At 51.3% G+C, this 27,730-nt stretch overlaps 3 protein-coding genes across 3 annotated transcripts; all 3 read left to right on the top strand.

Moving 5' to 3' along the window:
* The first annotated feature begins 229 nt into the window (after positions 1-229).
* LOC117007063 (complement receptor type 2-like) lies at positions 230-7,106 on the top strand. Its single transcript, XM_033079945.1, has 8 exons — positions 230-248; positions 605-784; positions 1,484-1,663; positions 2,670-2,852; positions 4,321-4,509; positions 5,599-5,778; positions 6,374-6,573; positions 6,838-7,106. Exons 1-8 carry the CDS (start codon positions 230-232, stop codon positions 6,988-6,990), a joined length of 1,284 nt encoding a protein of 427 aa, XP_032935836.1. The 3' UTR covers positions 6,991-7,106.
* Positions 7,107-8,630: 1,524 nt separating this feature from the next.
* On the top strand, positions 8,631-13,537 carry LOC117007062 (complement decay-accelerating factor-like). Its single transcript, XM_033079944.1, has 6 exons — positions 8,631-8,751; positions 9,117-9,299; positions 10,255-10,446; positions 11,013-11,112; positions 12,704-12,786; positions 13,314-13,537. The coding sequence occupies exons 1-6, from the start codon at positions 8,631-8,633 to the stop codon at positions 13,535-13,537; spliced, it is 903 nt and encodes a 300-aa protein (XP_032935835.1).
* A 4,923-nt stretch (positions 13,538-18,460) lies between these two features.
* Positions 18,461-25,319, top strand: LOC117007094 (complement decay-accelerating factor-like). Its single transcript, XM_033079988.1, has 13 exons — positions 18,461-18,526; positions 19,949-20,140; positions 20,833-21,024; positions 21,211-21,307; positions 21,436-21,521; positions 22,256-22,435; positions 22,871-22,930; positions 23,019-23,045; positions 23,178-23,241; positions 23,407-23,517; positions 23,723-23,911; positions 24,804-24,899; positions 25,143-25,319. Exons 1-13 carry the CDS (start codon positions 18,469-18,471, stop codon positions 25,240-25,242), a joined length of 1,452 nt encoding a protein of 483 aa, XP_032935879.1. The 5' UTR covers positions 18,461-18,468; the 3' UTR covers positions 25,243-25,319.
* The last annotated feature ends 2,411 nt before the right edge of the window (positions 25,320-27,730 follow it).

The following is a 27,730-nucleotide window of genomic DNA, read 5'->3' as shown; positions in this document are numbered from 1 at the left end:
AAGGCAGCGTTGGTGGCAGTGCCCTGGCACGGTGCAGCTGTGGGATCCTGCAGCAGAACCAGGATGTTCAAACACGTTCTGACTCTGTCCTGGTGACCTGCCAGCACTGCCAGCCGTGAAGAAATCCCAGCCAGAGCTGCTGCAGTTTTGTTTCCTCTGTTATTTGTGATAAGCACCCAAATATTTCTCACGAGAAATACGAGAGGAGTTTTTTGTTGGGACATCAGCGATGTGCAGGTGTGGCAGAGGTTATGAGGTTGTTGTAGAGCCTTTTTTTATTTTTTTTAAGGCTGCACCTGTAGTTACTTGTGCCCTGCCTGAGCAGGGCTCCAAGGGAAGGGCAGGAAAGGAAGGGCAGAGAAGGAAGGGCAGACAAGGAAGGGCAGAGAAGGAAGGGCAGAAAAGGAAGGGCAGACAAGGTGTTCGATAACGCAGGAAGGAAATCCCCCAGCTTTGGGGTGCTCAGGACTTTTATTAACCCCCAAACCCTCTGCCCCAATCCCTGCAATTATTAAAGAGCTGCTGTGACACTCGGTCACTGTGCTGGAATCATGCAAGAACACCCCTGAAAATCCATTTTTTTTTTTATTTTGGTGGTGCACAGAGGCTCAGTGTCCCGTCCCTCACGTTGCAAACGGGCAGCTGAGCTCTGCAGGGAACTTCACCTACGGCAGCACGGCCACGCTGCAGTGCCAGCCCGGCTTCGTGCCCTCGGGCAGCAGCAGCACCGTGAGGTGCACCTTCAACGGCAGGTGGTACCCGCGGGTGCCCTCCTGTGTCCCAGGTGAGCCCTGAGTCCCCTCCTGTGTCCCCTGCTCTGTATCCCCAGCTCTGTGTCCCCTGCTCTGTGTCCCCAGCTCTGCCCCCAGGGCAGTGCTGAGTCCCTGTTGTCCCCTGTTTTGTGTCCCCTGCTGTCCCCAGGGCAGTGCTGAGGTCTCTATTGTCCCTGCTGTCCTTAGGGCAGTGCTGAGGTCTCTGTCTGTGTCCCTGCTGTCCCCAGGGCAGTGTCCCCAGCTCTGTGTCCCTGCTGTCCCCAGGGCAGTGCTGAGGTCTCTATTGTCCCCTGTTGTCCCCAGGGCAGTGTCCCCAGCTCTGTGTCCCTGCTGTCCCCAGGGCAGTGTCCCCAGGGCAGTGCTGAGGTCTCTATTGTCCCTGCTGTCCCCAGGGCAGTGTCCCCAGCTCTGTTGTCCCTGCTGTCCCCAGGGCAGTGCTCAGTCCCTGTTGTCCCTGCTGTCCCCAGGGCAGTGCTGAGGTCTCTGTCTGTGTCCCTGTTGTCCCCTGCTGTCCCCAGAGCAGTGTCCCCAGCTCTGTGTCCCTGCTGTCCCCAGGGCAGTGTCCCCAGGGCAGTGCTGAGGTCTCTATTGTCCCCTGCTGTCCCCAGGGCAGTGTCCCCAGGGCAGTGCTGAGTCTCTGTGTCCCTACTGTCCCCAGGGCAGTGTCCCCAGGGCAGTGCTCAGTCCCTGTTGTCCCCTGCTGTCCCCAGGGCAGTGTCCCCACCCTCCCCCGGTGGAGTTCGCCGATCCCCAGTCCCGTCGCGAGTTCCCAGTGGGGAGCACCCTGAGCTACTCGTGCCGAGCCGGCTTCTCCCCAGTGCCCGGGGTGTCCCCAGCCATCACCTGCCTGCACAACTTCACCTGGTCCCCGGTGCCCAGGCTGTGCCAGAGTGAGTCCATCGCTTTTATTTCACTTTGCCAACAAACCGTGGGTTGGGTTTCTGCAGCAATAATTGCGCTGCTCAGAGGGTGGCGTGGCTGGAAAGGAAAAGCTGCGGCTCCCCCTGGTTATTCAGCGGCTCCGTGAGGATTCAGGGATGCAGGATGCAGGATGTGCCATCCCCCAGCAGCTCTCCAGCTGATCTCAGCGCTCTCACATCCTCCTGCCTTCCAGGAGAGATGGATTTTGTGCTGTAATTCCCATCCCTGAGCCTGCCAGGGATGAAATAGCTTTAAAACCCCAATCCTGGAGTGTGAGTGAAACTGAAAAAAAAAGTGGATTGGGAAATCACCTGTCCTGATCTACTTCAATCATTTAAACACAATATTGTTGTTTTTAATGAATAGAGGGAGGAAGGAAGGGGTCACTACAGAAGTTTCAGCATAATTTGTACAAAGCTGGTTTTATTTTTACAGTCTTTCTAGTTAAAGTGACTTGCAGAATCTTTCCACATCTTGCCTGTAGGTGAACTAGAAATATTATCCATATTATATTATATTATATTATATTATATTATATTATATTATATTATATTATATTATATTATATTATATTATATTATATTATATTATATTATATTATATTATATTATATTATATTATATTATATTATATTATATTATATTATATTATATTATATTATCTAGAAATATAATATATAATATATATTATATATATTATATATTATATATTATATACATACTTGTATATTTTAATTATTATATATTATCTATTATCTATGTTATGTTATGTTATGTTGTATTATATTGTATTATATTGTATTATATTGTATTATACAGTATTATATTGTATTATATTATCTATTATTATATTATCTATTGTTATAGTATCTAGAAATAATATTCCTCAGCGTACTGGGGGTGTGTGGCAGCCGGGCCGGGTCACCACAGCCAGTCCCCGTGTGCCAATGTCCCCTGTGTGGTGCTCTGTCCCCAGAGGTGCAGTGTCCCAGCCCTGCCATCCCCCACGGGCGAGAGGCCGGCCCCAGCAGAGCCCAGTACAGCTTTGGGCAGCAGGTGCAGTTCCAGTGTGAGCCTGGCTTCGTGCTCAGGGGCAGTGAGAGGGTGCAGTGCCAGCCTGACGGGACCTGGAGACCCCCGGTGCCCTTCTGTGAGAGGGGTGAGTGGGGACAGGGTGGGGCAGGGGATCCACCTGGGAATCCACCTGGTGAGCTTGCTTTTGGTCCCTGGGAGTTGTTTCACCAGGAGCTGAGGGTGCTGATGTGGATCAGCCATCTCTCAGGAGCTCACATCCAGCAGAGAAAGAGCAGAGCCTGTTTGATTCCACAAGAATCTTTATTTCATGTGAGGGTGTCAGGCAGGATTCTCTCTGAGACAAAGGGCACACAGTCACATTTATGGGTTATGGGGGATTGAAACTACAGCAAATAAAAGTTTATACAAAGAACAGCATCCAATCTAAGTGAGAAGTTCTAAAGGTGAACTGACCAATTACACAAACTAATTTCTAACCAATTATCTTCCAAGGTGTTGGAGAGTGACCAAATTCTTAAGGAATTTGGCTCAGCCTTGGTATCTAGGAGACCTTATCTATTCTAGCAAGTTCCAGCGGCAGGGGAAGGTGGCTTTGGGGGAATTGTATCACCCACAGCACCTTGTAGCAGAAGCGTGGTTAATTCAGGGTGTTGGTCAAAGGGATTGCAGCCATTTCTCCAAGGGGTTGGTGGTGCTCAGCACTCCCTGAGCCTGCTGAGGTTCCTCATGGAAAACAGGAGGGGATGAGGAGGAAGGGGCTGGAGGGGAGGTGAAGGAGATGCTGCAGAGCTGGGGCTGTGCAGGGCTGGGCTCATGGCTGGGGCAGACTGGGAGCACTGGTCAGCACTGGAACAGAGGCAAGGAGGGCAGTGAGAACTTTTGGCATGAAGGTGGAGATCCAGCCTGTCCTGTTACCTCCCTGAGGAGGGAGGAAAAGCTGACCAGGAAAAGCTGACCAGGAAAAGCTGGCTAGGAAAAGCCGACAAGGAAAAGCTGACCAGGAGAAGCTGACTAGGAAAAGCTGACCGGGAAAAGCTGACTAGGAAAAGCTGACCGGGAAAAGCTGACCGGGAAAAGCTGACCAGGAAAAGCTGACCGGGAAAAGCTGACTAGGAAAAGCTGACCGGGAAAAGCTGACCAGGAAAAGCTGACCGGGAAAAGCTGACTAGGAAAAGCTGACCAGGAAAAGCTGACCAGGAAAAGCTGACCAGGAAAAACTGACCGGGAAAAGCTGACTAGGAAAAGCTGACCAGGAAAAGCTGACCAGGAAAAACTGACCGGGAAAAGCTGACCAGGAAAAGCTGACCAGGAAAAGCTGACCAGGAAAAACTGACCGGGAAAAGCTGACCGGGAAAAGCTGACCAGGAAAAGCTGCCCAGGAAAAGCTGACCAGGAAAAGCTGACCAGGAAAAGCTGACAAGGAAAAGCTGACTAGGAAAAGCTGACCAGGAGAAGCTGACCGGGAAAAGCTGACTGAGAAAAGCTGCCCAGGAAAAGCTGACCAGGAAAAGCTAACTAGGAAAAGCTGCCCAGGAAAAGCTGACCAGGAAAAGCTGACCAGGAAAAGCTGACTTTTCCCTTTGCTCCGGCAGTGTGTGACCCCCCTCCCAAAATCCTGCACGGGCAGCACTCGGGCTCGGGGCTGCAGCAGTTCCCCTACGGCTCTGAGGTGAAGTACAGCTGTGCAGAGGGGCTGGCCCTGCTCGGGGCTGAGTCCCTGTTCTGCACCTCGGACGATGGAGAGAACCTGACCTGGAGCGCGCCCGCCCCGCAGTGCAGGGGTGAGAGTGGGGTCAGGGTGTGGGGCTGGGGTTTGGGGTCAGGGTGTGGGGTTGGGGTATGGGGTTAGGGTGTGGGGTCAGGATGTGGGGTCAGGGTGTGGGACTGGGGTTTGGGGTCAGAATTTGGGGTCAGGGTTTGGGATCAGGGCTGGGGATCAGGGTTTGGGGTGAGGGTATAGGATAAGGATTTAGGGTCAGGGTTTGGGGTCAGGGTGTGGAATCAGGGTATGGGATTAGGATTTGGATCACGATTTGGGATCAGGGTTTGGGATCACGATTTGGGATCAGGGTTTGGGATCAGGATTTGGGATCAGGATTTGGGGTCAGGGTTTGGGATCAGGATTTGGGATCAGGATTTGGGATCATGATTTGGGATCAGGGTTTGGGATCATGATTTGGGGATTTGGGATCAGGGTTTGGGATCAGGGTTTGGGATCAGGATTTGGGGATTTGGGATCACAATTTGGGATCAGGGTTTGGGATCAGGGTTTGGGATCAGGGTTTGGGATCAGGGTATGGGATCAAGATTTGGGATCATGATTTGGGATCAGGGTTTGGGATCATGATTTGGGGTCAGGGTTTGGGATCAGGGCTGGGGATCAGGGTTTGGGGTGAGGGTATAGGATAAGGATTTAGGGTCAGGGTTTAGGGTCAGGGTTTGGGGTCAGGGTGTGGAATCAGGGTATGGGATCATGATTTGGGGTCAGGGTTTGGGATCAGGGCTGGGGATCAGGGTTTGGGGTGAGGGTATAGGATAAGGATTTAGGGTCAGGGTTTAGGGTCAGGGTTTGGGGTCAAGGTGTGGGACTGGGGTTTGGGGTCAGGGTGTGGGATTGGGGTTTGGGATCACTATTTGGGATCAGGGTTTGAGATCAGGATTTGGGATCATGATTTGGGACCACGATTTGGGATCAGGCAGAGCCAGGCCCTGGGGCAGTGTTAGCACTCAGAACAATGGGTTAAAGCAGCAGGGCTGGGGGATGATCCCTCTGGGGGTGACAGACTCTGCATGTCCTGGCTGGGCTCGGGAGGGGCTGTGCCCGGAGCTGCTGTCCCCCAGCCCAGAGCCAGCCCTGCTCTGTCCCCCAGCGGTTTGGTGTCCCAAGCCCGTGGTGCAGAGGGGCAGGGTGACCCCACAGACCTTCACCTTCCCCTACGGGCTGCTCCTGCACTTCTCCTGCGAGCAAGGCTTCGGGCTGCAGGGCTCTCCCCAGAGCCAGTGCCAGGCTGATGGCACCTGGGACCCGCCTGTGCCCACCTGCCAGCCAGGTGAGTGAGCATTTCCTCCTCCACCTCCTCTGCCTTGATTTTTAACTCGAATTTCCTTTCAGTTCAGCATCCCAAACCCCCACAGCAGGGGGATGCAGTGATTCACTAACAAACTGTGGTATGGGGTGAATCAACTGAGCCCTTCTCCTGCAAATGTGACTTTTAGGGGTGCTCCAAAACCTCCCTGGGACAGAGCAGAGGCTTGGGGTGCAGCCCTGCCTGGGGGCTCCCTGAGTCCTTCCCCTGTTTGCAGAAGGAAGAACCTTCCCAGAGCTGCTGTTTTCCAGGTGATGGCTGAGTTTTATGGACAGCTTTGTGTACAGGAGGCTCTGAGCCAGGTCAGGATTCACTGACTGTCCCTTCCCTCATTGCCAAATGTCCATCCCCATGGTGGGGCTGCCTGGAGCGAGACACTGCCAGAAAACAGCAAATCCATCAAAATTCCCCTCTCAGGGGCTGCTCTGACCTTCACCCTCTGGAGGAGAAATATTTTCCTTTCACATTTGATTTCACAGCTCCGCAATTTTAACTTCCTCTGCACTGGCTCAGCCTTCCCAAACTCCTCCCTGACCTCTGCCGTGGGTTTTCCTTCCAGTTCTGTGTCCACAACCACGAGTGCCCTTTGGGAGGCTGAGGAGCCCTTTGGGGGACAGGAGGTGGTACCAGACCAACGAGACTGTCACCTTCCAGTGCCTGCCTGGCCACCAGCCCCCAGAGCAGGGAATGACACCTTTGGAGGAGTCCTGGACAGCCACGTGCCAGCCTGATGGCAGCTGGACACCACTGCCCAAGTGTGTGAGTACCCAGAATTTGGGCTGGGGGAGCCTCAAACATCATCCAGTCCCACCCCTGCTGTGGTTCAGCATTTCCAGCTGCTCTGAGCCCCAGGTTGCTCCATCCCTGGGTGGGTCCTGCCTGATTTATAATAAAAAATCTGCTTAAACCTCTCAAAACTTCTCATTTCTGGTCCTGTTGGGACAGCAGATGAGGAGAGGGTGGCTCTGCCCCTCTGCAGTGCATCCTCACAGGCTTTTCTGGGCTTGTTTTCCTCTTGAACAGATGAAAGAAGGTGATGCTGATGTGTGCCAGGAGGTTCATTACATTAAATCCATCTTTGAATGCGGTGTGCCTGTAGAAGAAGTGAAAAGTCTGCTGGAAATACAGAAACTGCTCCTGGAGATCAAAAAAATAAAGATGGAATTAGAAAACTGAAATGAAACTGGGCCCCTGTAACGCTCACCTCTCCTTTGGTGAACTCAGTTTGTGCAATCAGCATCTCTGAGAAGGCTCTGGGTGATTTTATGGTTTGTGTTTGCATTCCTGGAGCCAGAACAATAATCCCCAGTGTATGGCAGGCTGCTTCTGCTGTGCTGGATGCCAGAGTAGAGAGTGGGCTTTGCTCTAACCTGCAAGCTTGATTTGCTCTTTAACTAATGAGTTGTTTCACATTTCATATTAGGAAGCATAGAAAGAGTTTAGAGTTGGCTTTTTTAATCACTGTGGAAAGCTGAGGCAAATGGGAGTGAAGTGCAGAAAAGCTGAGACGAGTCCAGAGCTGTCTCTGAAGGTTCTGCTGCTGCCAGGGTCCATTGCAGGAAACAGTGATGCAATCAGTGTTGAACCTTTAAATCTGATTTCTGTCCATGCAGCTCCTGATTTTGGGTAAGGGCAGCTCACAAGAAGTGTGTTGTAAAGGCTGCATTTGCCTCAGCCCTGGAATTCAGCAGGGAACAAATGTCTGAGCTGCTGTCATCTTCCACATCCCTATTTCTGCTGAGCAAATGCTGAGAACAGGTGCAGGAACCAGCTCCAAGTGAGGCAGCAAATTCCTGTTCCTCAATAAAAGCTGATCAGACCCTGTGGCTCCGATGCTGTGGTTATTCCTGGGGGTTTATCTGGCATGTTGGCTGGGAACTGGGCACATTTCCAGTGGGTCCAGTGGTGCTTCGGGGGAAAAGCTGAGCCCTGGCAGCTGGGTGAGCCCTGGGGAGCTGCACCAGCCCAGGCTGGGTGGGAGAAGGAGGAGCCTCCACCTCCTGCACGAGCATCACTGCCAGATGTGTGCTTCTAGAACTTATTAAAATTGCTTTATTCGTTACCAGAACTTAAAAAACAGCCAGGGGAGAGGAGGTGTGTCTGGTTTTGCACAGAAAGGTGCTTTGGGATGGAGCCTGTGCTTCTCCAGCTCCAGGTGAGGAGCTCTGCCGTGAGAGATGCTCCCGTGAGATGAGCAGGGCTGCACTGAGCTCGGTGCCCTGAGCTCACCTGGGACTGCAGCAGGGATTTATCTCCCCCTGCAAGGCTTGACAGCCTCAAAAAAACCCGGGTCTTGCATCCTGAGTGTGTGTGTGAGAGGCTGTTGAGCAGGGGCTGATGTCACAGGGTTAATGAGGATGCAGATGTGGCTGCTCACACCCAGTGAGTCAGGCAGTCAAAGAAAAAAAAAATTTGGAAGGAAAATGCTTTTATTTGCTTGACTGACAGCAGATCTGTGGTGCATTACCTGCCAGCAAATAACTGAGGAGGTGTTTTCCTGCCCTGGAGCCAGCTTGGGGCTGGGACGGGGCTTTTTCTGCTCTGGGAACGGAGCTTTGGAAAATCTGTGTGGGTCAGTGCTCCTGCCAGCCTCAGCCCGATGGAGCAGCGGGACCCGAGCTGTGAGTGACACTTGTCCCCACCCCGGCTGCTCTCCGTGCTCCTGATGGACATTTCAGCTCCGTGGGTGTCCTGGGGAGTTTTCCAGAGCTCGGCGGAGCCTGCAGCGCGTCCCCTCCCAGCCCCGCACAGCGCCGGGAGCGCACGGGAGCGCACGGGAGCGCACGGGAGCGCACGGGAGCGCAGCGCTCGCTGCAATGACGGCCGGAGCAGCGGCATGGGGGGGACACCCCGACCCCCCGGCCTGGGGGGTGGCCTCTGCTCCCCCCGAGCTGCTCCTGGCCCTGCTGGGGCTGCTCAGCATCCCTGGGGCTCGTGGTGAGTACGGGGAGTGGGCAGCAGCAGCAGCAGCCACACCTGCCCGGATCCCACCTGGCTGCTCAGGGATGGGCTGGCTGAGGCACCCTGAGCCTGGGCACTGTCCCGGCTGAGCCACCCTGAGCCTGGGGACTGTCCCGGCTGAGCCACCCTGAGCCTGGGGACTGTCCTGGCTGAGCCACCCCGAGCCTGGGGACTGTCCTGGCTGAGCCACCCTGAGCCTGGGCACTGTCCTGGCTGAGCCACCCCGAGCCTGGGCACTGTCCCGATGCTGTCCCAGCCCTTTGCCATCCCACACACCCTCCTAGGGCGGGCAGGGGGCCAGGGGAGGGTCCCTCACCTGGGGAGGTGTTGTCCTGTCACAGGTGACTGTGGCCCCCCTCCTGCCATGAGCCACTCCCGGCCGTCCAGCAGCTCCAGCAGCTTCCCGGTGGGATCCAGGGTGACGTTCAGCTGCACCGGGGGTGCCCGCAGGATCCCGGGGCTGCCCGACACCGTGGAGTGCCTGCCCGGCAGCGTCTGGTCCCGGCTGCCCGAGCCCTGCGGCCGTAAATATTCTGCTTTTTATCTGGGGCTGCTCTGGGTCACCATCCCTGTCCCTGTGCTGGCACTGCCCCTGTCCTAGGGACAAACACCCTGCCCTGTCCCAGGGACAAACACCCTGCCCTGGCACTGTCCCTGGGTACAAACACCCTGTCCCCGTCCCTGTCCCTGTGCTGGCACTGTCCCTGTCCCTGGGTACAATCCTGCTGTCCAGTCCCTGTCCCCGTCCCTGTCCCTATTCCTGTCCCTGTCCCAGGTACAAACCTGCTGTCCCTGTCCCTGTCCCATCCCTGTCCCTGCCCCTGTCCCAGGTACAAACCCCCTGCTCTGTCCCTGTCCCTGTCCCTGTCCCTGTCCCTGCTCTGTCCCTGTCCCTGTCCCTGTCCCTGTCCCTGTCCCTGTCCTGTCCCTGTCCCTGTCCCTGCCCCTGTCCCTGTCCCTGTCCCTGTCCCTGTCCCTGTCCCTGTCCCTGTCCCTGTCTCATCCCTGTCCCTGTCCCTGTCCCTGTCCCTGTCCCTGTCCCTGTCCCATCCCTGTCCCTGTCCCTGTCCCTGTCCCTGTCCCTGTCCCTGTCTCATCCCTGTCCCTGTCCCTGTCCCTGTCCCTGTCCCTGTCCCTGTCCCTGTCCCTGTCTCTGTCCCATCCCTGTCCCTGTCCCATCCCCGTCCCTGTCCCTGTCCCATCCCTGTCCCAAACCCCTGCCCTGTGCCCTGGTGGCTGGCACAGGGCTCATTCAGAGGATGGATCTGGGCACTCCCGTGCCCCCCCAGCCTGTACATGTTCCCCCCATGTCCACAACCCCTTCCCCGGGCTCCTAACACCCCTCCATCCCCGCTCTGCTGCCTGCAGCCTGAGAAGGAACCCCAGTTTAGCTGCCAGGAGCTCTGCAGAATCATTCCAGGGGAGGTTTGGCTCGCTCCTGGTGGGCAGCTCTGCCAGGCTGGCTTTCCTTGGTGCCAGGGAGCTGCTCTGCCCCAGCCAGGCTGAGGTTTGCTGCCCTGTCCAAGGAGGATGAGACGAGGAATTTCTTCCCTGTTGGCACCAACGTGAGCTACGTGTGCCGGGCTGGCTACGAGAACACCTCGGAGATCTCCCCCTCCAGCACCTGCCTGCAGAACCTGACCTGGTCCCAGCCTGCTGAGCTGTGCAGGAGTGAGTGTTTCTGCTGTCCCAACACCCCAAAAAAGCTGCTCCCAAAAAGCAGCCTGGCCATTATCATCCCAACATCTCCATTACCACAAAACTGGGTGAATATTCCTTGTCATTCCTAGTTAAGATTAAACAGCAGAAGTGTCAGTGATGTTATTTTTGGGTTTTTCTGCTGATATAAAAAGGTCTGGTTTGATTTTCGTGCTAGGGAATGTTTGGTTGGACTCGGGGATCTCAGAGGTTTTTTCCAACCTTTTCATGGTCCTGAAGATGTTTTCATGGGGACATGGCACACTCAGGGGACAAATCCCAATTTGCTTTTCCAGCACTGACCTTCAACACGAAGGCAAAGCCTTCTCCTGGTGACACCCATGGAATATTAACTGTGATGGGACAGGGATATTTTTGCACAGCCCAGTACCTTATTCCTAACCCCCTGTGAGTCTGGAGCATTTTGGGATCCCCACTCCCCCTGTGGCTCAGCCTGACTGTGATGCCCATGGAGTGAAACCCTCTGGAACCTTTGGGACACCCCTCCTGTATCCCCTGTCTCATTTCTGTGTCCCCAGGGAGGTCCTGCAGTGCCCCAGGAGCGCTGCCTGGGGGGAGGATGGGGCCCCTCACGGACCTGCAGCTGGGAGCACGAGTGGACGTGTCCTGTGAGGATGGGTGAGTGCTGACCACAGCTCCAGGCTGGCACAGGGCCAGCATCTCCAGCTTTCCCTTCAAATGCCACCCACAGGAGCCCCAAGTGCCCACCCAACAAGAGCAGCTGGTTCTGCTCTTAGTTTATAACTCTAGACTACAATACAAGTTATTTAAAATATTTCATCTTAAGATAGTTGAGATATATTGGATAAAAAGGGGTTACACTGGAATTTTTGAAGCCCAGTTAAGTCCAGCTGGGAAGGGCAGTGAAGCACAATTTCCAGAGTCAGGAGCTGACTCATGACTGCTGCCTGCTTTCAATCAGGGCCCAAATGCAGTGCACTGGCCTGAAATTTTAATTCTTGCCCCTGCAGCCAGTGTTCCTCCCTCCCAGCAGGAGCAGCTGGCATCATCTGCCTTGTGCTGCCCAGCTCCAAATGCCCCAGAGGGGTTTTGTCTCTCCCTTGGGATGTAACTGCAGAAAAGGAGAGCGGGTCCCACCCTGCTGGGGTTGAGCTAAACCTTGGAAATCACCACCAGGGTGGAGGGATAACGTTGCTCATGTTAGATCAGATATTGTCCTTCATGTCCAGATGCTGAGGGTTTTGCACAGGAGGTCACTCAGGGTGGGGAAGGTGCCAGAACAACATCCACAACTCCCAGCAAACCAGTGCAGAGGCCACTTGAATTAAATGTGGCTTTAATTAAACCCTGCTGCCCCTCACTGCTGTACATGGAGGATCTCTCCGAATCCCAGAACCCCAGACTGGTTTGGGTTTCAAGAGACCTTAAAACTCCTCCAGTGCCACCCCTGCCGTGGACAGGGACACCTCCCATGGACAGGGACACCTCCCATGGACAGGGACACCTGCCATGACCCCAGGGGCTCCAGGCCCTGCCCAGCCTGGCCCTGGACACTTTGCAGGGATGGGAAATCCACAAAATCTCTGGGGAAAGCATCTCATCAGCTGAGCTGTCCCAGCAATCTGATTTTCTGGCAAAACATCAGCAAAACAGCTGCACCTAACACCCCAAAAACAGTGTGAGGCAGGAGGTGGCACTGGGGGATATTGGGGGCACTGGGGGACATTGGAGACATTGGGGGCACTGGGGGGCTCTGGGGGGACACTGGGGGATACTGGGGGACACTGGGGGACATTGAAGGACCCCATCCTGCCCCACCAGCACTGGGGGGTTCATCAGACCCAGTTCAGAGCCCCCAGTGAGCAGCACTGGGGCTGAGCCCCAGCTCTGGAGGTGCCCAGCAGGGAGCTCCCCCCTTGTCCCCCCATCCCTGGGGGTGACAGCAGCTTGGGAAACGGTGACAGAGCCACCCCCAGCACTGCTGTGGGCCAGCAGCAGGCAGGGATGGACCCTCAGCTCAGCCCTGGCATTCCCAGAGAGCTCTGCCAGCCCCAGATTCTCCCTTCCCTGCAGGGGAATGCAGAGTCAGAGCAGGGAATCACCCAAAGCAGAGGGACACAGAGCTCTGCTGGTAACCACTGCTGCTTTCAAACTGCCCTTCCCACACTCCTGTCGTGTTTTCGGGAGGTGGGTGGGAAATATTCTCAGCTTTTGGAGAGTTACACTGATTTTCTCTGGTGTATTTTAGGTATAAATTAGTCGGGAATAATTTCATCTGGTGCCGGCTGAAAGGAAACGATGTTGAATGGAGCGAACTTCCAACTTGTGAATGTGAGACTCATCTCTAATTGTGAGATTAAATCCTTCACTTCATTCCAGCAGATCCTGCACCCCAGCCCAAACCTCTCTTTGGATTGTTTTTGCTGTGGCTGATCCGTTCCCACCAGCACAGCTGAGAGATGCCCGTTCTGCTGCTGCTATTTCAGCAGCTTTGCTCCCACAAAATCCCACCAAAAACATTTCTGTCACGGCTGGAGGTGATGGGGTGAGATTCCCAGGAGTCCTGAGCATGGCAAGCTGCTGCCATAGACTTTTAACAATTCCCAAGCATTTTAACCCTTTCTTTATGTGTATCTCCTGTTATCTTTTTATGTGTATCTCCTGTTATCTTTTTATATCTATCTCCTATTATCTTTTTATGTGTATCTCCTATTATTTTTTTTATTCACCTTTTTAAATTTTACCAAACCAATAAATCCTGGTTTTCACATCTTCCACAACCTCAGGCAGCCTCAGCCATTCTGTATTTTGATGAAAACCCAAGTTTTCAGCAAACACAGCGCCCTTCTCTCCCGCAGTGATCACCTGCTCCCCACCTCCTGCAATCAGCCACGGCAGGCACGATGGGGAAGGCGTTGGGATTTTTGTTTGGAACTCCACGGTGACCTACAGCTGTGATTCCAACTTCCAGCTGCTGGGGAACGGGAGCATCCAGTGCGGGAGCGGCGGGGGCTGGAGCGGAGCCGCGCCCCAGTGCAGAGGTGGAGCCAGCCCAGGGCTGAGAGTGTTCAGCGGTTTTTAGTTGTTGTTTTATTTATTTATTGTTTGTGATTTGTTGTTTATTGTGTAGTAGTTATGTGTGGCTTATTGGTTATGGTTTATGAGTTATGGTTTAGTTATAGTTTAATTATAGTTATAGTGTAGTTATTGTTACTGTTATTGTTATTGTATAGTTCTATTGCTAGTTCTAGTTCTAGTATAGTTCTAGTTCTAGTTCTAGTATAGTTCTAGCTCTAGTTCTAGTTCTAGCTCTAGTTCTAGTATAGTTCTAGTTCTAGTTCTAGTATAGTTCTAGTTCTAGTTCTAGTTCTAGTTCTAGTTCTAGTATAGTTCTAGTTCTAGTTCTGTATAGTACTAGTACTAGTTCTAGTTCTAGTTCTAGTTCTAGTATAGTTCTAGTTCTAGTATAGTTCTAGTTCTAGTTCTAGTTCTAGTTCTAGTATAGTTCTAGTTCTAGTATAGTTCTAGTTCTAGTTCTAGTTCTAGTTCTAGTTCTAGTTCTAGTATAGTTCTAGTTCTAGTTCTAGTTCTAGTACAGTTCTAGTTGTTGTAGTATAGCTATAGTTAATATTTATAGTTTATTGTTTGTTAGTTGTTGTTTGTTTATTATTTATTACTTATCATTTATAATTTATCGTTTATCATTTATTGTATATTATTTCTGTTTTACCTATTATTTATAGTTTTTTAGTTATAATTATAGTGTAGTTATAGTTTTATTGTTTTTAGTTGTTTGTTAATTATTTATTATTTCTTATAATTTATCATTTATTGTACACTATTTCTGTTTTGCCTATTATTTATAGTTTATTAGTTATAGTTATAGTTAATAGTTATAGTTTATCATTTATCATTTATCATTTATCATTTATCATTTATCATTTATTGTATACTATTTAAGTATTACCTATTATTTACAGTTTATTATTTATAGCTATTTATAGCTATTATTTATAGTTATAGTTATGCTTTATTGTTTGTTTATTATTTATTATTTTTATTTTTTATTTCTTATTTATTATTAGTTTGGTATTTAGTACAAAGCAGCTCAAACTAATGTGGGTATGAAGCGCAGGAGGGGTCAGATGTGAGTGGTGAGGGAATCTGAGAGGGAAGGGCAGGGCTGGAGCAGGAGGGAGCAGAGCTGAGGGTGAGGGGTGCCCTGAGCAATGCTCCCTCTCCCCAGAGAAATCCCCAGCTCCCACACCTGGAGCGGGCACGGAGGGCAGAGCTGCCCCCAAAGGTGAGTGGGACCGACCCCATTCATTATTTATAAACCAAACCCCATTTATCTCCTCCTTCATCGCCTCCCCACAAAGGGATGGATGGATTTACCTGGGGGTTCCCCAGCTCCCCAGGGCAGTGGAACCCAACCCTCCAGGAAGGGACTCAGGTGGGAGGCGAAGCTCAGCCCTTATCAGAAGCATCTCCAGAGCACCATCCCCTTCTCCAAATCCTCGCCTTTCTTCAGGAAACCAGGTCAGTCACGACATCAGCTCAGTCACGACACCAGCTCAGTCACGACATCAGCGGGACTCCCTGCTTACTCCCATCCCTAAACCCCAAAATTTTCATTTTTCCCCCAATTTGTCCCCAGCGAGCAGGAGCTGGGCTGCCTCGGGGTTCAGAGCTGTTCTCCCTCTGTACAAATCCCCCAAATCCTATCCTGGGACCAGCAAAGGATCCGTGTGTCCTCCCAAGTACATGGGGATCCGTCGCCCACCTGGCTGCTTTCAGAAGTTAAAACAGTCGAAATTTGCACCATTTTGTGGAAGTGAGTGGGGTTTTGTAATGTTCTTTTCTTTTCTCTGTAAAATCTCTATTTTTTTCTGGGTGGGCATCTGGTTCACAGCTCAGCTTTGACCTCCTGTTCTCATTAAAAGCTTTGCATTTTCTGAAATACATTTTAATTTATCAATTATTTCCTTGCCCTCACATTATCACAGATTTGGGTTTTTTTAACTCATTTTTTTGGACATTTTGAAAAGCAAGAGAGAACTTTGCACCACACAGCCCTGAGAGTGCCAGGGCTCTGATGCCAACCTTGTTCTGCACAGGGAGGTTGTGCCCAGCCAGGAGAAGCTGGACATTGTGGAAAATCTGGTCCTCCAGATTCCCCTCCCGCTGCAAAGGAGAATTTTATCCATGAAAAGGGTGAGTGTTGGCTTTGTGGGAGCTGTAATTGTGTCACTGAAAGAGGGAAAACACAACAACCACTGGAAGGGCTCAGAACCCACCTGGGATGGTGAAAAGTGTTCCTCTGGTCTCAGGGCCAAGTTGGGTTTGCCCATCCTTGAGTTTTGTCTTTTGGGTTAAAAATAGAAAATCTTTTGCTGCTCCTGATCTGTGCCAGAAGTGCCCCATGCAATGGTGACATTTATTAGGACTCTCACACCTTGTTTTAAGATGAAGGATGACCTCAATCAGCTCTGTCCCGCCTATAAAACGTAATTTTTAAGTGATGACATGTTAGCACTCCAGGAAATCGATGGAAAACCATTCCAGCAAGCATTGGCAGCTTTCCACATTTGCTCCTCCCATCCGAGTTCTCCTTTCAGCGATTGCTTTCCATGATCCCGAGCCCAGCTGTGGTTCCTGCAGATCCAGAGGCTGCACTGTCCCAAAGCCCCGAGTCCCGCAGAGCCGGGTTGTGGCACACCCAGCTGATGCTGCATTTTCCACAGGTTTTCTGCTCACTGGCAACGCCACAACAAACCCCAAACACGGCCCCAGCCTCCCTGGGGAGCTGAGCTGCTCTCTCCACTCCCCAGGAATTCCTGCCCGCAGCGATCCAGCTGTGCATCCACAGCCCGTGGCAGTCCCGACTTCCCTGCCCTGCAGAGTTTTAGGAAACCGTGGCACTTCGGATATTCCATGGTTTGATCTTTGTATCTTGAGTGGTTTAAGCTCTTTCTTCAGCAAAAGCTTCTTCATGTATCAGCCTGAAGTTCCTTGTAGTTTTGTTTTTTTTTTTTTTTCCACTACACGAAGATAAAGCCACGTGTGGGCTGGGCATCTCTGATCTCGTAATGTCAAGAAGCCACTTCTGCTTTCCGGAGGGAGGGAGGCGGCTCAGAGCTGCTGTGAGCACATCAACCACACACAGACACAGACACAAAACTCCTAAATGTCCCCCCCAGTGTCGTCACCCTGCAAGAGAGGCACTGGAAGAGAGTCCTGTGCATTATTTTGGCTGCATACCCCAATTGTGTCCTGTAAAAGTCCCAAATAATTTTGTCCTAATAAAACTCCCAACGCCTTTCTGGGTTTTTATTTCTGTTTAGTAATAAATGGTAATTGTTGATAAAGGGCAGTCTGTGAATTCAACTCCCTGCTGTTTCCTGCTCATGTTTTATTCTCTTTTTCAAGAACTTTTAAGGTATATCCTGACAATGCTCAGTCAGTTCTTTATCACTCTGAACATTTATTTTCTAAATGCCATCCATGGCAAGTTAAACTCGGTTATATAGATTTTAAAAAGTAGTAAAGGAGGGAAGCAAATCCATGCAGGTTTGTGCGGGAATGTGTTTTTGGGACGCGGTGGAAAAGGCAGCCGGAGCTGCATCTCCCTTAATCCCATCCAGCCACCCCGGGACTGCGCAGGCAGAGCCAGGCTCAGCCCCAGAAAGGTTTTGGAATCTGAGGAGAAATTTCTGAGGGAATCCCGGAGCAGCCGCAGCCGCTCCAGCGCTGCTTTTGCTGTAGAGTTTTGCTGTCGGGTTTTGCAGTCGGGTTTTGCTGTCGGGTTTTGCAGTCGGGTTTTGCTGTCGGGTTTTGCTGTCGGGTTTTGCAGTCGGGTTTTGCAGTCGGGTTTTGCTGTCGGGTTTTGCCGGACCCCTCCCGGTGCCAGCAGCAGCTGCCGGGGCTGATTCCGGGGCTGTGGGAGGGGTGGCAGCCCCAGATAAAGGCGGTGACACTGGGACAGGCACAGAGCCGCTATCGTGGGGCTCAGCCGCTGCGGGAGGAGCCGCTGCCGCTCCTGGGGGTGCAGAAAATGCGGGTGCGGAGGGGCAGGGGGTACAGACGTGTCCTGAACACAGCCCCAAGGGTTCAGCCTGTGAGCATTTCACCGAGCCAGCTCTCGGTTCTGTGAGCCACTCCCTGCGGGGCTCGCCATCCCTCCGGGTCCTTGCCAAGCATTTCACTTCGCCAAATACTTCACTGTGCAAATCCTCCTGCCCGTGCCAAGGTCACTGCCCTAAGATAATGCAGGAGAATTCCCCAGAACTGAAAGGTGGCTTTGTTTTTTCCTGTTAGCAGATTCCTTTTGCCTTATGCAGCCACCAGTCAGGTCAGGGAGATGTGAAAACACAACCAGGGATCTCCACGGAATTTGTCACCGTGTTCAGAGGAGTGTTTGAAAGGAACACGTTATCCAAGGTGCTGGATTCCTCCCTTGGGAAAACTCTGCGACTCATTGCGAATGCCTTGGTAACAGCTGCTTGGAGCTTCAGCTGTGTTGGAAAGGAAAATAAAGTGGAAATTAAAAATAAAAAGATAATAAAACAAACAAACAAAAAAAAAAAAAACTAAAGTAAAAGAGATAAGTTTACGCTTCTCCTGGAAACATGTTTCCTGGACACCAAGGGAAGCAGGAAGGTGCAGGTGTAGGTTGGCTGCCCTTTGTGGTTCCTTTCCTGCCCTTTGTGGTTCGGGTATTTTCTTTTCCTTTGGGAGCTGGCAGTTTGGGAGCAGGGAGGTGATTCCTGGAAGGTGCAGAGGCAGGCTGGAAGGAGAGGCTGAGCCCTCCCTGGGATGCGCTGAGTGCCTGGAGCACAGCAGGTCCCACACCCAGCCCCGCTCCCCTCCCGAAAGCGCTCCCGGCTTTCGTCAGAGCTTCCCGGAGCTCTGAGCTCAGCCCAGCCCAGCCCAGCCCAGCCCAGCTGGACGGGAGGGACGGGCGGGGGCTCCCTGGATCTCGGAGCAGCCCCCGGGAGTGCCCGGGGACCAGCGATGGGCTCCGGTCACTGCTCGCTCCTGGTGCTGCTGCTGGCGCTGCCCGCGGCGTGCGGTGAGCCCTTGGAGGGGTGGGGTGACCTGGGTACGGGAGGGTTCTCTGTGTCCTGGGTGCTGGAGGGTTCTCTGTGTCCTGGCTGCGGGAGGGTTCTCTGTGTCCTGGCTGCGGGAGGGTTCTCTGTGTCCTGGCTGCGGGAGGGTTCTCTGTGTCCGTGGGTACGGGAGGGCTCTCTGTGTCCTGGCTGCGGGAGGGTTCTCTGTGTCCGTGGGTGAGCGCTCAGGTGTGCGAGTGTGTGTTCTCTGTGTGATCCATGGAGTGTGTTCTGTGTGTGAGCCATGGAGTTCTGTGTGTTATCCATGGAAATACGTGTTCTGTGTGTTATCTATGCAGTGTATGTTCTGTGTGTGATCCATGGAGTGTGTGTTATCCATGGGAATGTGTGTTCTCTGTGTGATCCATGGAGTAGAGTGTATGTTCCGTGTGTGATCCATGGGAATGTGTGCCATCCATGGGAGTGTGTGTGCTCTGTGTGTGATCCATGCAGTGTGTGTATTCTGTGTGTGGTCCATGGAATGTGTGTGATCCATGGGAATGTGTGCCATCCATGGGAGTGTGTGTTCTGTGTGTGATCCATGGAGTGTGTTCTGTGTGTTATCCATGGAGAGTGTTATCCACGGGAAAGTGTGCCATCCATGGGAATGTGTGTTCTGTGTGTGATCCGTGGAGTGTGTATGTTCTGTGTGTGATCCGTGGAGTGTTTGCTCCGTGTCTGATCCATGCAGTGTGTGTTATCCATGAGAATGCGTGCCATTCATGGAAGTGTGTGTTCTGTGTGTGGTCCATGGAGTGTGTGTTATCCATGGGAATGTGTATTCTGTGTGTTATCCATGGGAATGTATGTTCTGTGTGTGATCCATGGAGTGTGTGCTCCATCTGTTATCCATGAGAATGTGTGTGATCCATGGGAGTGTCTGTTCTGTGTGTTACCCATGGGAATGTGTGTGATGTTTGTGTGTGTGTGCTCCATGTCTTATCCATGTGAACGTGATCTGTGTGTGTGTGTGTTCCCTCTGTGTGCTCCCTGTGTTCTCCATGTGTGTTCTCCATGTGCTCCATGTGTTCCTTTTGTGGGGGTGTGTGTGCTCTGAGTGTGCCCCATATCCCCTGTCCCATGTGTGACCCACATCCCTGTCCCTGTGTGTGTCCCATATCCATGTCCCTGTGTGTGTCCCATATCCATGTCCCTCTGTGTGTCCCACATCCCTGTCCCTGTGCATGCTCTGTGTCTGTGCTCCCACATTCCTGTCCCCGTGTGTTTCCCATCTCCCTGTCACTTGTGTGTCCCATCTCCCTGTCCCTGTGTGTGCCCTGCATGCCCTGCTCCCCGTGCCACCCTTTCCCACATTTTCTGCGTGCCCTGCCCGGGTACAAATCCAGCAGCAGGAGCCCCCTCAATCCCCGTTTATTTTCCCCCAGGGGACTGCGGGCCGCTGCCAAACATCAGCCACGCCGAGCCTCGTGGGGCCATCAAAGAGCAGCAGAGCTTCCCCGTGGGCTCCAAAGTGACCTTTGCCTGTGTCCCGGGGTACACCAAGCTCCCCCTGCTCTCTGACACCATCCAGTGCCTGCCCAACTCCCGCTGGTCCAGCCTGCCCGAATTCTGTGGCCGTGAGTGTTTCCCTTCTCTGACACGGAGGGTGTTCATGGAAACGCTCAGCTTTGGCAATCCTCAGGGCTTTCCTCATCGCACAGGATGAAGTGGTTTGGCCACTTCTCTTGCTGCCCCTTTCTCCTGCTCTCCACCCAGGCTGTTGCCACTTGCTGGCACTTGTGTGTGAATAAAAATAGAGAAACAGCTTGGGAAGCGCATGGAAAAGGGCAAGGGGGCAGGGGCAGAGCCCTGAGTGACCAAAGGAGGAGGAGGAGGTTTGGCTTTGGGGATCTGGAAACTTCTCCAGTGAGAGCTGGCTGCACTTCCCCACCTCAGACAATTCCTGGTGACAATACCTGTTTGGGGTACCCGTGTGCTTAGTGAGGCTTGTGTGTTACCACTCGGATTTATGTCTGCAGCTGAAAGCAAAATGTTGTTATTTTTCCTGGGATTTATTTTTACAATTGAAAGCAAAATGTTGTTATTTCTTCTGGGATTTATATCTGCAGTTGAAAGCAAAATGGTGTTATTTTTTCTGGGATTTATATCTGCAGTGGAAAACAAAATGTTGTTATTTTTTCTGGGATTTATTTTTGCAATTGAAAGCAAAATGTTGTTATTTTTTCTGGGATTCATGTCTGCAATTGAAAGGAAAATGTTGTTATTTTTGCTCTGTAAGTGGACATTTCCCTTGTCTCTGTGTGGCCAGGCAGCTGCCCCAGACCTCCATCTGTGAGATTTGCTTCCATATCATCAGAAGACCAAAGGCAGAATTTTTATGCTGTTAATACCACGGTGAGGTACATTTGTCGCCCAAGTTATGACAACACCACGGACCAGCCCCTCACCAGCACCTGTCTGGACAACTTAACGTGGACAGAAGTTCCTCCACTGTGTCGGGGTGAGTCTCTCCACATCATTTCATTTCCCCCAGTGCCACATCTGTATTTAAAATGCTCTTTTCTAATGACATTTAGCATGAAATGCCATGAACTGCCCGACTGGACATTGCCATACTGCCATGAGAACAAAGTGTGGGGATTTCCCAGCCTCAGAGTGTCCTAAGGATAATCTCTCTCTGTTTCAGTGAAATCCTGTGGTGTTCCAGCCAATCCAGAACACGGCCAAGTGATCACAAAAGATCATCAGCTGGGAGGAACAGCCAGTGTGGTTTGTGAGCGTGGGTGAGTGTGAACCACTGCCCAGTGCATCCCAGTTCCCTGGCCAGAGCCACTGGTGTGGACTGGGACACGGGGCTCTGCCCACCCTGAGTGACAGCAGCTGATTTTGGGACGTGCCTTTGCCCCCCCAGGTACAGATTAGAGGGAGCATCACCTTCCATCAGGTGTCTCCTACAGGATGGCAAAGCTGTCTGGAGTCCTCTCCCAGCTTGTCAGGGTGAGTGAAGCTGTCCAGTGCTTGGCTGGAAAAAACAAACACTGCACCTCAGAAATACTGAATTTTTGGTTTACTTCATGAAGTGAAATCAGGGCATGTGAAAAATACTTTTTACCATCTTGGTAAAATTTAAAAGTTTGAATAAAAAGATAATAGGAGACACACATAAAGCAAAGGGTTAAAACAGTCATGTGCTTGCTGCCAAGAGTACAGGGATGCTTCCAGAAACTTTTTAAAATACATTTTACAGTACATTAACTTGTTGCATATTCATAGTTTCTCATGTAGAGTTTAACTTTTTTAGAGAACTGTTTAGCATGGCCACTCCTTGGGTCTGCCTTTTTAGAGCATGTGTTTCGTGGCTTGTGGTTTTAATTTTTTAAAATTATTTTTTAATTTGGGTGGTGGTCTCAGCCTTTTGCAGCCAGTGAGTGTTGATAATTGTTGTGTCAGCTGCAGGGTTTCCATCACTTGTTTAGGGGCTGTTATCTCAATTAAGAGGGTGGTTTAAACATATTATTTCTAAAAAACTTATGTCTTTTGCTATTAGAAGAAAAGAAAAAAATATATTCATAAAGAAAAGCCATTCTAGCATTATACATATAGCATTTATCTCAGTATTTGCAAAAAGCCAACAATGTCATGCACTTATACCAGGGCAGCACCTCTGGCACAAAGCCGGGGCTCCTTCTGCATCCCAGGACCACCCCTGAGTCCCTCTCTCTGTCCCCCAGCCCTCTCCTGTCCCCCTCCCCCGGCCATCCCGCGGGGGCAGCACAGTGGGAACAGCTCGGGGGAATTTGCGTTCGGCTCTGTCACAACCTACAGCTGTGACCCGGGGCTGGAGCTGCGGGGGCAGGACACGCTGAGCTGCGGGGACAATGGCACCTGGAGCGGGTCCCCTCCCAGCTGCGGTGAGCTCATCCCTCCCGGCCATCCCATCCCCTGCATCTGCTCCTGCTGGGTGAAAATCGCCCCGAATTCCATCCTGTTCTGGAGGGTTTGTTCCCAGGGGAGCACCAGGAGCAGAACCAGACTTGGGTTTTGCATTTTCCTTTCCAGAGGAACGGGCAGAAATGTAATGAATAATGTGGGAAATAATCAATAACTGCTGAGGGAATTTAGAAGGGATTTAAGTCTCGTGTCCAGGCAGTAAGGACAAGTGGAACAACAGAATCCTCTCTGCCCAAAAGGCCTGGAGTGGCACAAGAGGTCCCTGCCACAGCCTGAGGTGCACAAATCACTGCCCATGGGATGGTTACTCCTCTCTGAACTATTTGATGTGTTATGTACAAATCGATCACCATACAAAACAACATTCTGAGTGTTGTTCCTTTGTCTGTCCCTAGTTAAAACCACAGCAGAGACAAACCAAACCAAGTCCTCAGAAGAGAATCCTTACTGGCTGGGTAAGACTCCATTTCCTAGGAGTCCTCTTAATTGCACCACATTTCAGGCTTCATATTTTTAACACCATTTCATTATTTTCCTGTCCAGCAAGCATCCTCATTCCGAGTTGCATTGGTAAGTAGCTTAAAATTGAAAATATATTTTCTTACCCCAAAGCTCTTTGCTGTTAAATACCCAATGCTATGTTAAATGTTAAATTCCTGGAGTCAATGGTTGATTTCTCTCTCCTTTTCCTTTCTTTGTTAGTTCCCCCAGTAGCCCTTGGAATTCTAGCTGGGATCATCATGAGACGGAAGGAGAGTGAGAAGCAGTAAGCAACACTGAGCTGCCCCCCTAAATCAGAACTTTCCCTGGGGATAAGTGAATATTTCCTCTCAAGCCCTATCCCCTCAGTGTATTTGCATGGTTAGCACAATTTTTCCACGTTGCTAAATTTCTTTTCATTCTACAAATGTTCTCCTTTCTGTCTCTTCAGCTCTTACAATGTGAATTTAGAAAAACACAAGGGGAAGGGGAGGGATGCAGAGATGCACCAGCAGGTTGCAGATAAGAAGAAGCACCCCAAGCCCTGGAATTCCTATTTCTGGTAGGTTTGCTTGTTCACCTGCCCAAAAACTTGTGCCTGCTCTGACTGCAGCCAGGAGTGTCGCTGGTGCTGAGCTCACCTGCAGATCCTTGAGCAGTTTTTGACTTTTTGACACCACGATGAACCCCCAGCTGCCCACAGCTGCTTCTCAGGAGGGTTTGGGGTTCGCTCTCTGCATTGATCTCCCCCTTTCTCTCATCCACAGCCACACAGGGAACTGCCACGTGTGTCCCAGCTGTGAGGAGCAGCTCCACAGGGACCTGGCCCCTCTGTCAGAGCCCCCCCAGCTCAGCTGCACCGCCTGCCAGGACTGGCTGAGCTCCCAAAATCCCCGCACCCACTCTGTCCCCAGCATTGGGGACACTGGGGACAGCCAGAGCCCAGCAGGGACCAGGTACAGCACCCAGCTGCCACTCCTGCTGGGGAGAAAAACAAGGGAAAAGGGGGAGGAATAAGGAATCCTTGGTGTGGATAAAGTGAATTTTGCAGCTGGAATTCCTGTGGTTCCTGCTTTAGCAGGAGCAAGGATTTGATTTTTAGGAAATAGTGGCTGTGTTGGGCTGTAGGTGTTTTGGATTTGATTTTTAGGAAATGGTGGCTCTGTCAGGTTGTAGGTGTTTTGGATTTGATTTTTAGGAAATGGTGGCTCTGTCAGGCTGTGGATGTTTTGGATTTGATTTTTAGGAAATGGTGGCTGTGTTGGGCTGTGGGTGTTTTGGATTTGATATTTAGGAAATGGTGGCTCTGTCAGGCTGTAGGTATTTTGGATTTGATTTTTAGGAAATGGTGGCTGTGTCGGGCTGTAGGTATTTTGGATTTGATTTTTAGGAAATGGTGGCTCTGTCAGGCTGTAGGTGTTTTGGATTTGATATTTAGGAAATGGTGGCTGTGTTGGGCTGTGGGTGTTTTGGATTTGATTTTTAGGAAATGGTGGCTGTGTTGGGCTGTAGGTATTTTGGATTTGATTTTTAGGAAATGGTGGCTGTGTTGGGCTGTGGGTGTTTTGGATTTGATATTTAGGAAATGGTGGCTCTGTCGGGCTGTAGGTGTTTTGGATTTGATTTTTAGGAAATGGTGGCTGTGTTGGGCTGTAGGTGTTTTGGATTTGATTTTTAGGAAATGGTGGCTGTGTTGGGCTGTAGGTGTTTTGGATTTGATTTTTAGGAAATGGTGGCTGTGTTGGGCTGTAGGTGTTTTGGATTTGATTTTTAGGAAATGGTGGCTCTGTCAGGCTGTGGGTGTTTTTGGGAAGCCACATGCTCAGGGTGTCCCCTCTCTGTTTTCAGCTCTCCTGCCGAAGCTGGGGATGTGCAGAGGGGAAATGGCACAGGAGAGGCTGCTCCAGGGTGGAGTGAGGCACAGCAGCCCATGCACCACCACAGGTCAGTCTTCCACCCCAAAATACCCAGATGCCACAGTGGGATGGACAAAAATCATCAAATTTCAGAACAGAACAGAACTGTGTTTATCAGAGAATCCTGGAATGGTTTGGGCTGGAAGGGACCTCAAAGCCCATCTCATTCCCATCACCTCCCACTGCCCCAGCTTGTTCCAAGCCCCAGAAACGTGGCCTGGAAGGCACAGCCACGCTCTCAGTGCCCATCCCCAATGGTTCTTCTCCACAGTGACCACATCTGTCCCATCTGTGAGAGCTGGCTCCGTGCCCACACCGGCCAGGGTGACAGCAGGACTGTGACAGCAGGGGAGTGGCAGCACCAGGGGTGAGTGTGCCCAGTGCAGGCAGCTCCTCTCAGCACTCTGTGCCCTCCAAACTGGGAATTCCCTGCTTGACTTAACACAAAAATGGGTGTGAACGTTGGCTGCTCCCAGCCCTGTGTCAGGGTGGGAGTGTGGGGGCTGCTCAAGCACAGAGGGGAGACTGGGTGGGTTTTATTCAGATGGTATTTGAGGGGTTTCCATGTGGGATCTGCTCAAGAACAGAGGTGACACTGGGTGGGTTTTATTCAGATGGTATTTGTGGGGTTTCCATGTGGGATCTGCACAAGAAAAGAGGTGAAACTGGGTGGGTTTTATTCAGATGGTATTTGTGGGGTTTCCATGTGGGATCTGCTCAAGCACAGAGGGGAGACTGGGTGGGTTTTATTCAGATGGTATTTGTGGGGTTTCCATGTGGGATCTGCTCAAGAACAGAGGTGAAACTGGGTGTTTATTCAGATGGTATTTGTGGGGTTTCCATGTGGGATCTGCACAAGAAAAGAGGTGACACTGGGTGGGTTTTACTCAGATATTATTTGAGGTGTTTCCATGTGGGATCTGCTCAAGCACAGAGGGGAAACTGGGTGGGTTTTACTCAGATGGTATTTGTGGGGTTTCCTGGGTGTCTCTGAAGCTCCTCAGCTGCACTCACCTGGCTCAGAGATCTTTGGAGCTCTGGTTTTTAAGCAGCAAGAGCCCAGGTGAGACCCTGCAGTGGGAGCTTCCTTCACCCCCTGCCCAGTGCTTTTCCCACCTGGGGCTGGGGGTCCTTCCCTCGTGGCAAGGGAAGATTTTAGGCCAGAGCAGGGATAAGGTAAAGATATTTATTCAGTTTATTTATTTATTTTCTGACACTCACCCATGTGAGTCTGGTGCTCCCTCAGGCTGACAAAGGTTCCTTGACAGGGTCACCACTGAGAGAGGCAAATTCATTGGAAAAACCAGATCAGCTTGGTTTGCCATGTTGCTTGCCTTGGCTTCAGGAAGTGTGAACTCCTTGTTGCTGCATTGTTTTGGGTTTTTCCATTTATTCCTGTCAGTGCCTGTGAGCCCCAGCCCTGGGGGAGCTGGTCCAGCTCTGCATTCTTGAATCACTGCTTATTTGAGTTTAGAAAGGGGAAATTGTGAAGGAAAGCAGCTTCTGTGGGTGCTGGAGGCTGTGCAGGGTGGTTTGGAGAGGGGAATCCTGCTGGGACTCACCCTCCCCTGTCCCCACAGCCTGCAGGGCCCCCTCTGCCCTCCCTGCATGGACCAGCAGCTCCTGGCCCTGGTGCAGGGGGACACAGGCAGCAGCCCCGTGTGTCCCCTGGCCGGGGAGGGGACCCCAGCCCACCTGGCCCCCGTGCACAGCCCCGGCTGCCACGCCTGCCCCGTGTGCTCCGTGCCCAGCCACGCTCACCTGTGCCAGCCCCAGCGCCTGGCACCCACGGTAGGAGCTGCTCAGGGCACCCAAACTGCCCTGGGAGGGGTTTGGGGAGGGTGAATCAGGAAATCCTGATAAATGTGACTGTCCAGCAAAGGGTTTTGAGAACACGGAAACCATGAGTGAGATAGAAATGAGCAGTTTTTGATTGTGCCTGAGAGCAGCAATGGGGATGCTTGATCCTTCCTTTGTTTGGATAATTCCAGATGTCACAAACGCCAAAGAGCCAGCAGAGACCCTCTCCAGGTGTAACAGGAAGGGTCTGAGATAAGGTTTAGAGATAAGAAAGCAGCAAAACATGGTAATATAGCAATTTCTATAGATTGCATGCAAATGTTAGAGAATTTGTATCTTGTATTAGATTGGTTAGTGGAAATGAGAATATTTAATACAGAAGAGGATTTATTGTATTGTAATGGGAAACTCGCTCTCTTAACTCAATTCTTAACTCTTAACTCTTAACTTTTAACTCTTAATCTCTTAACTCTTTATTCCTTCTCTTAACTCTTAAACTCTTAGCTCTTAATTCCTTCCCTTAGCTCTTACCTCATCCTCTCACTCAGACTCCGACCACCCCACACTCTCCTCCTGCCCTGCCCTGAGCTGTGCCTGCAGCTCCAAGCAGGGCCCTCTTTCCCCAGTTTGTTGCCCTAAGCAATAAACTCCAAATATCAAAACCAGAATACAAAGATCTCTCTGTTTGTCCTGCCCATCACCACCCTCAATATTCCCCCAGGGGGGGACAGGGCTCCTCAGACCCTCCCCATCCCTGATTCCCTTGTTTCCCATGGCAGGATAAATCCAGGAGCTGAGGAGGGAAGGGGAGCTCTGACCCTGCTGGGATTCTGTTCTTGGTGCAATAAAGACCTGAAGCCAAAGCTCTGACTTCACCTGGCCTGGCAAAGAAGCTGAAAACCAAACATACTTCAAACTGAGTTGATTTAATCCCCACTTTTTGTTTGTTTTTGTATGAACAAAGTGTTTTCGCAGCTCTTAAAGGGAGACTTTAAAAAGTCAGTAAACGTTTAGGAAAATAATTTCCTCTTTGCACAATCTTACAAGATTTACTGGTAT

This window comes from Catharus ustulatus, chromosome 25 (assembly GCF_009819885.2).
Source record: "Catharus ustulatus isolate bCatUst1 chromosome 25, bCatUst1.pri.v2, whole genome shotgun sequence".
Classification (NCBI taxonomy): domain Eukaryota; kingdom Metazoa; phylum Chordata; class Aves; order Passeriformes; family Turdidae; genus Catharus; species Catharus ustulatus.
The sequence above is the reverse complement of the archived record's forward strand: the minus strand, read 5'-3'. Positions and strand labels throughout refer to the sequence as shown.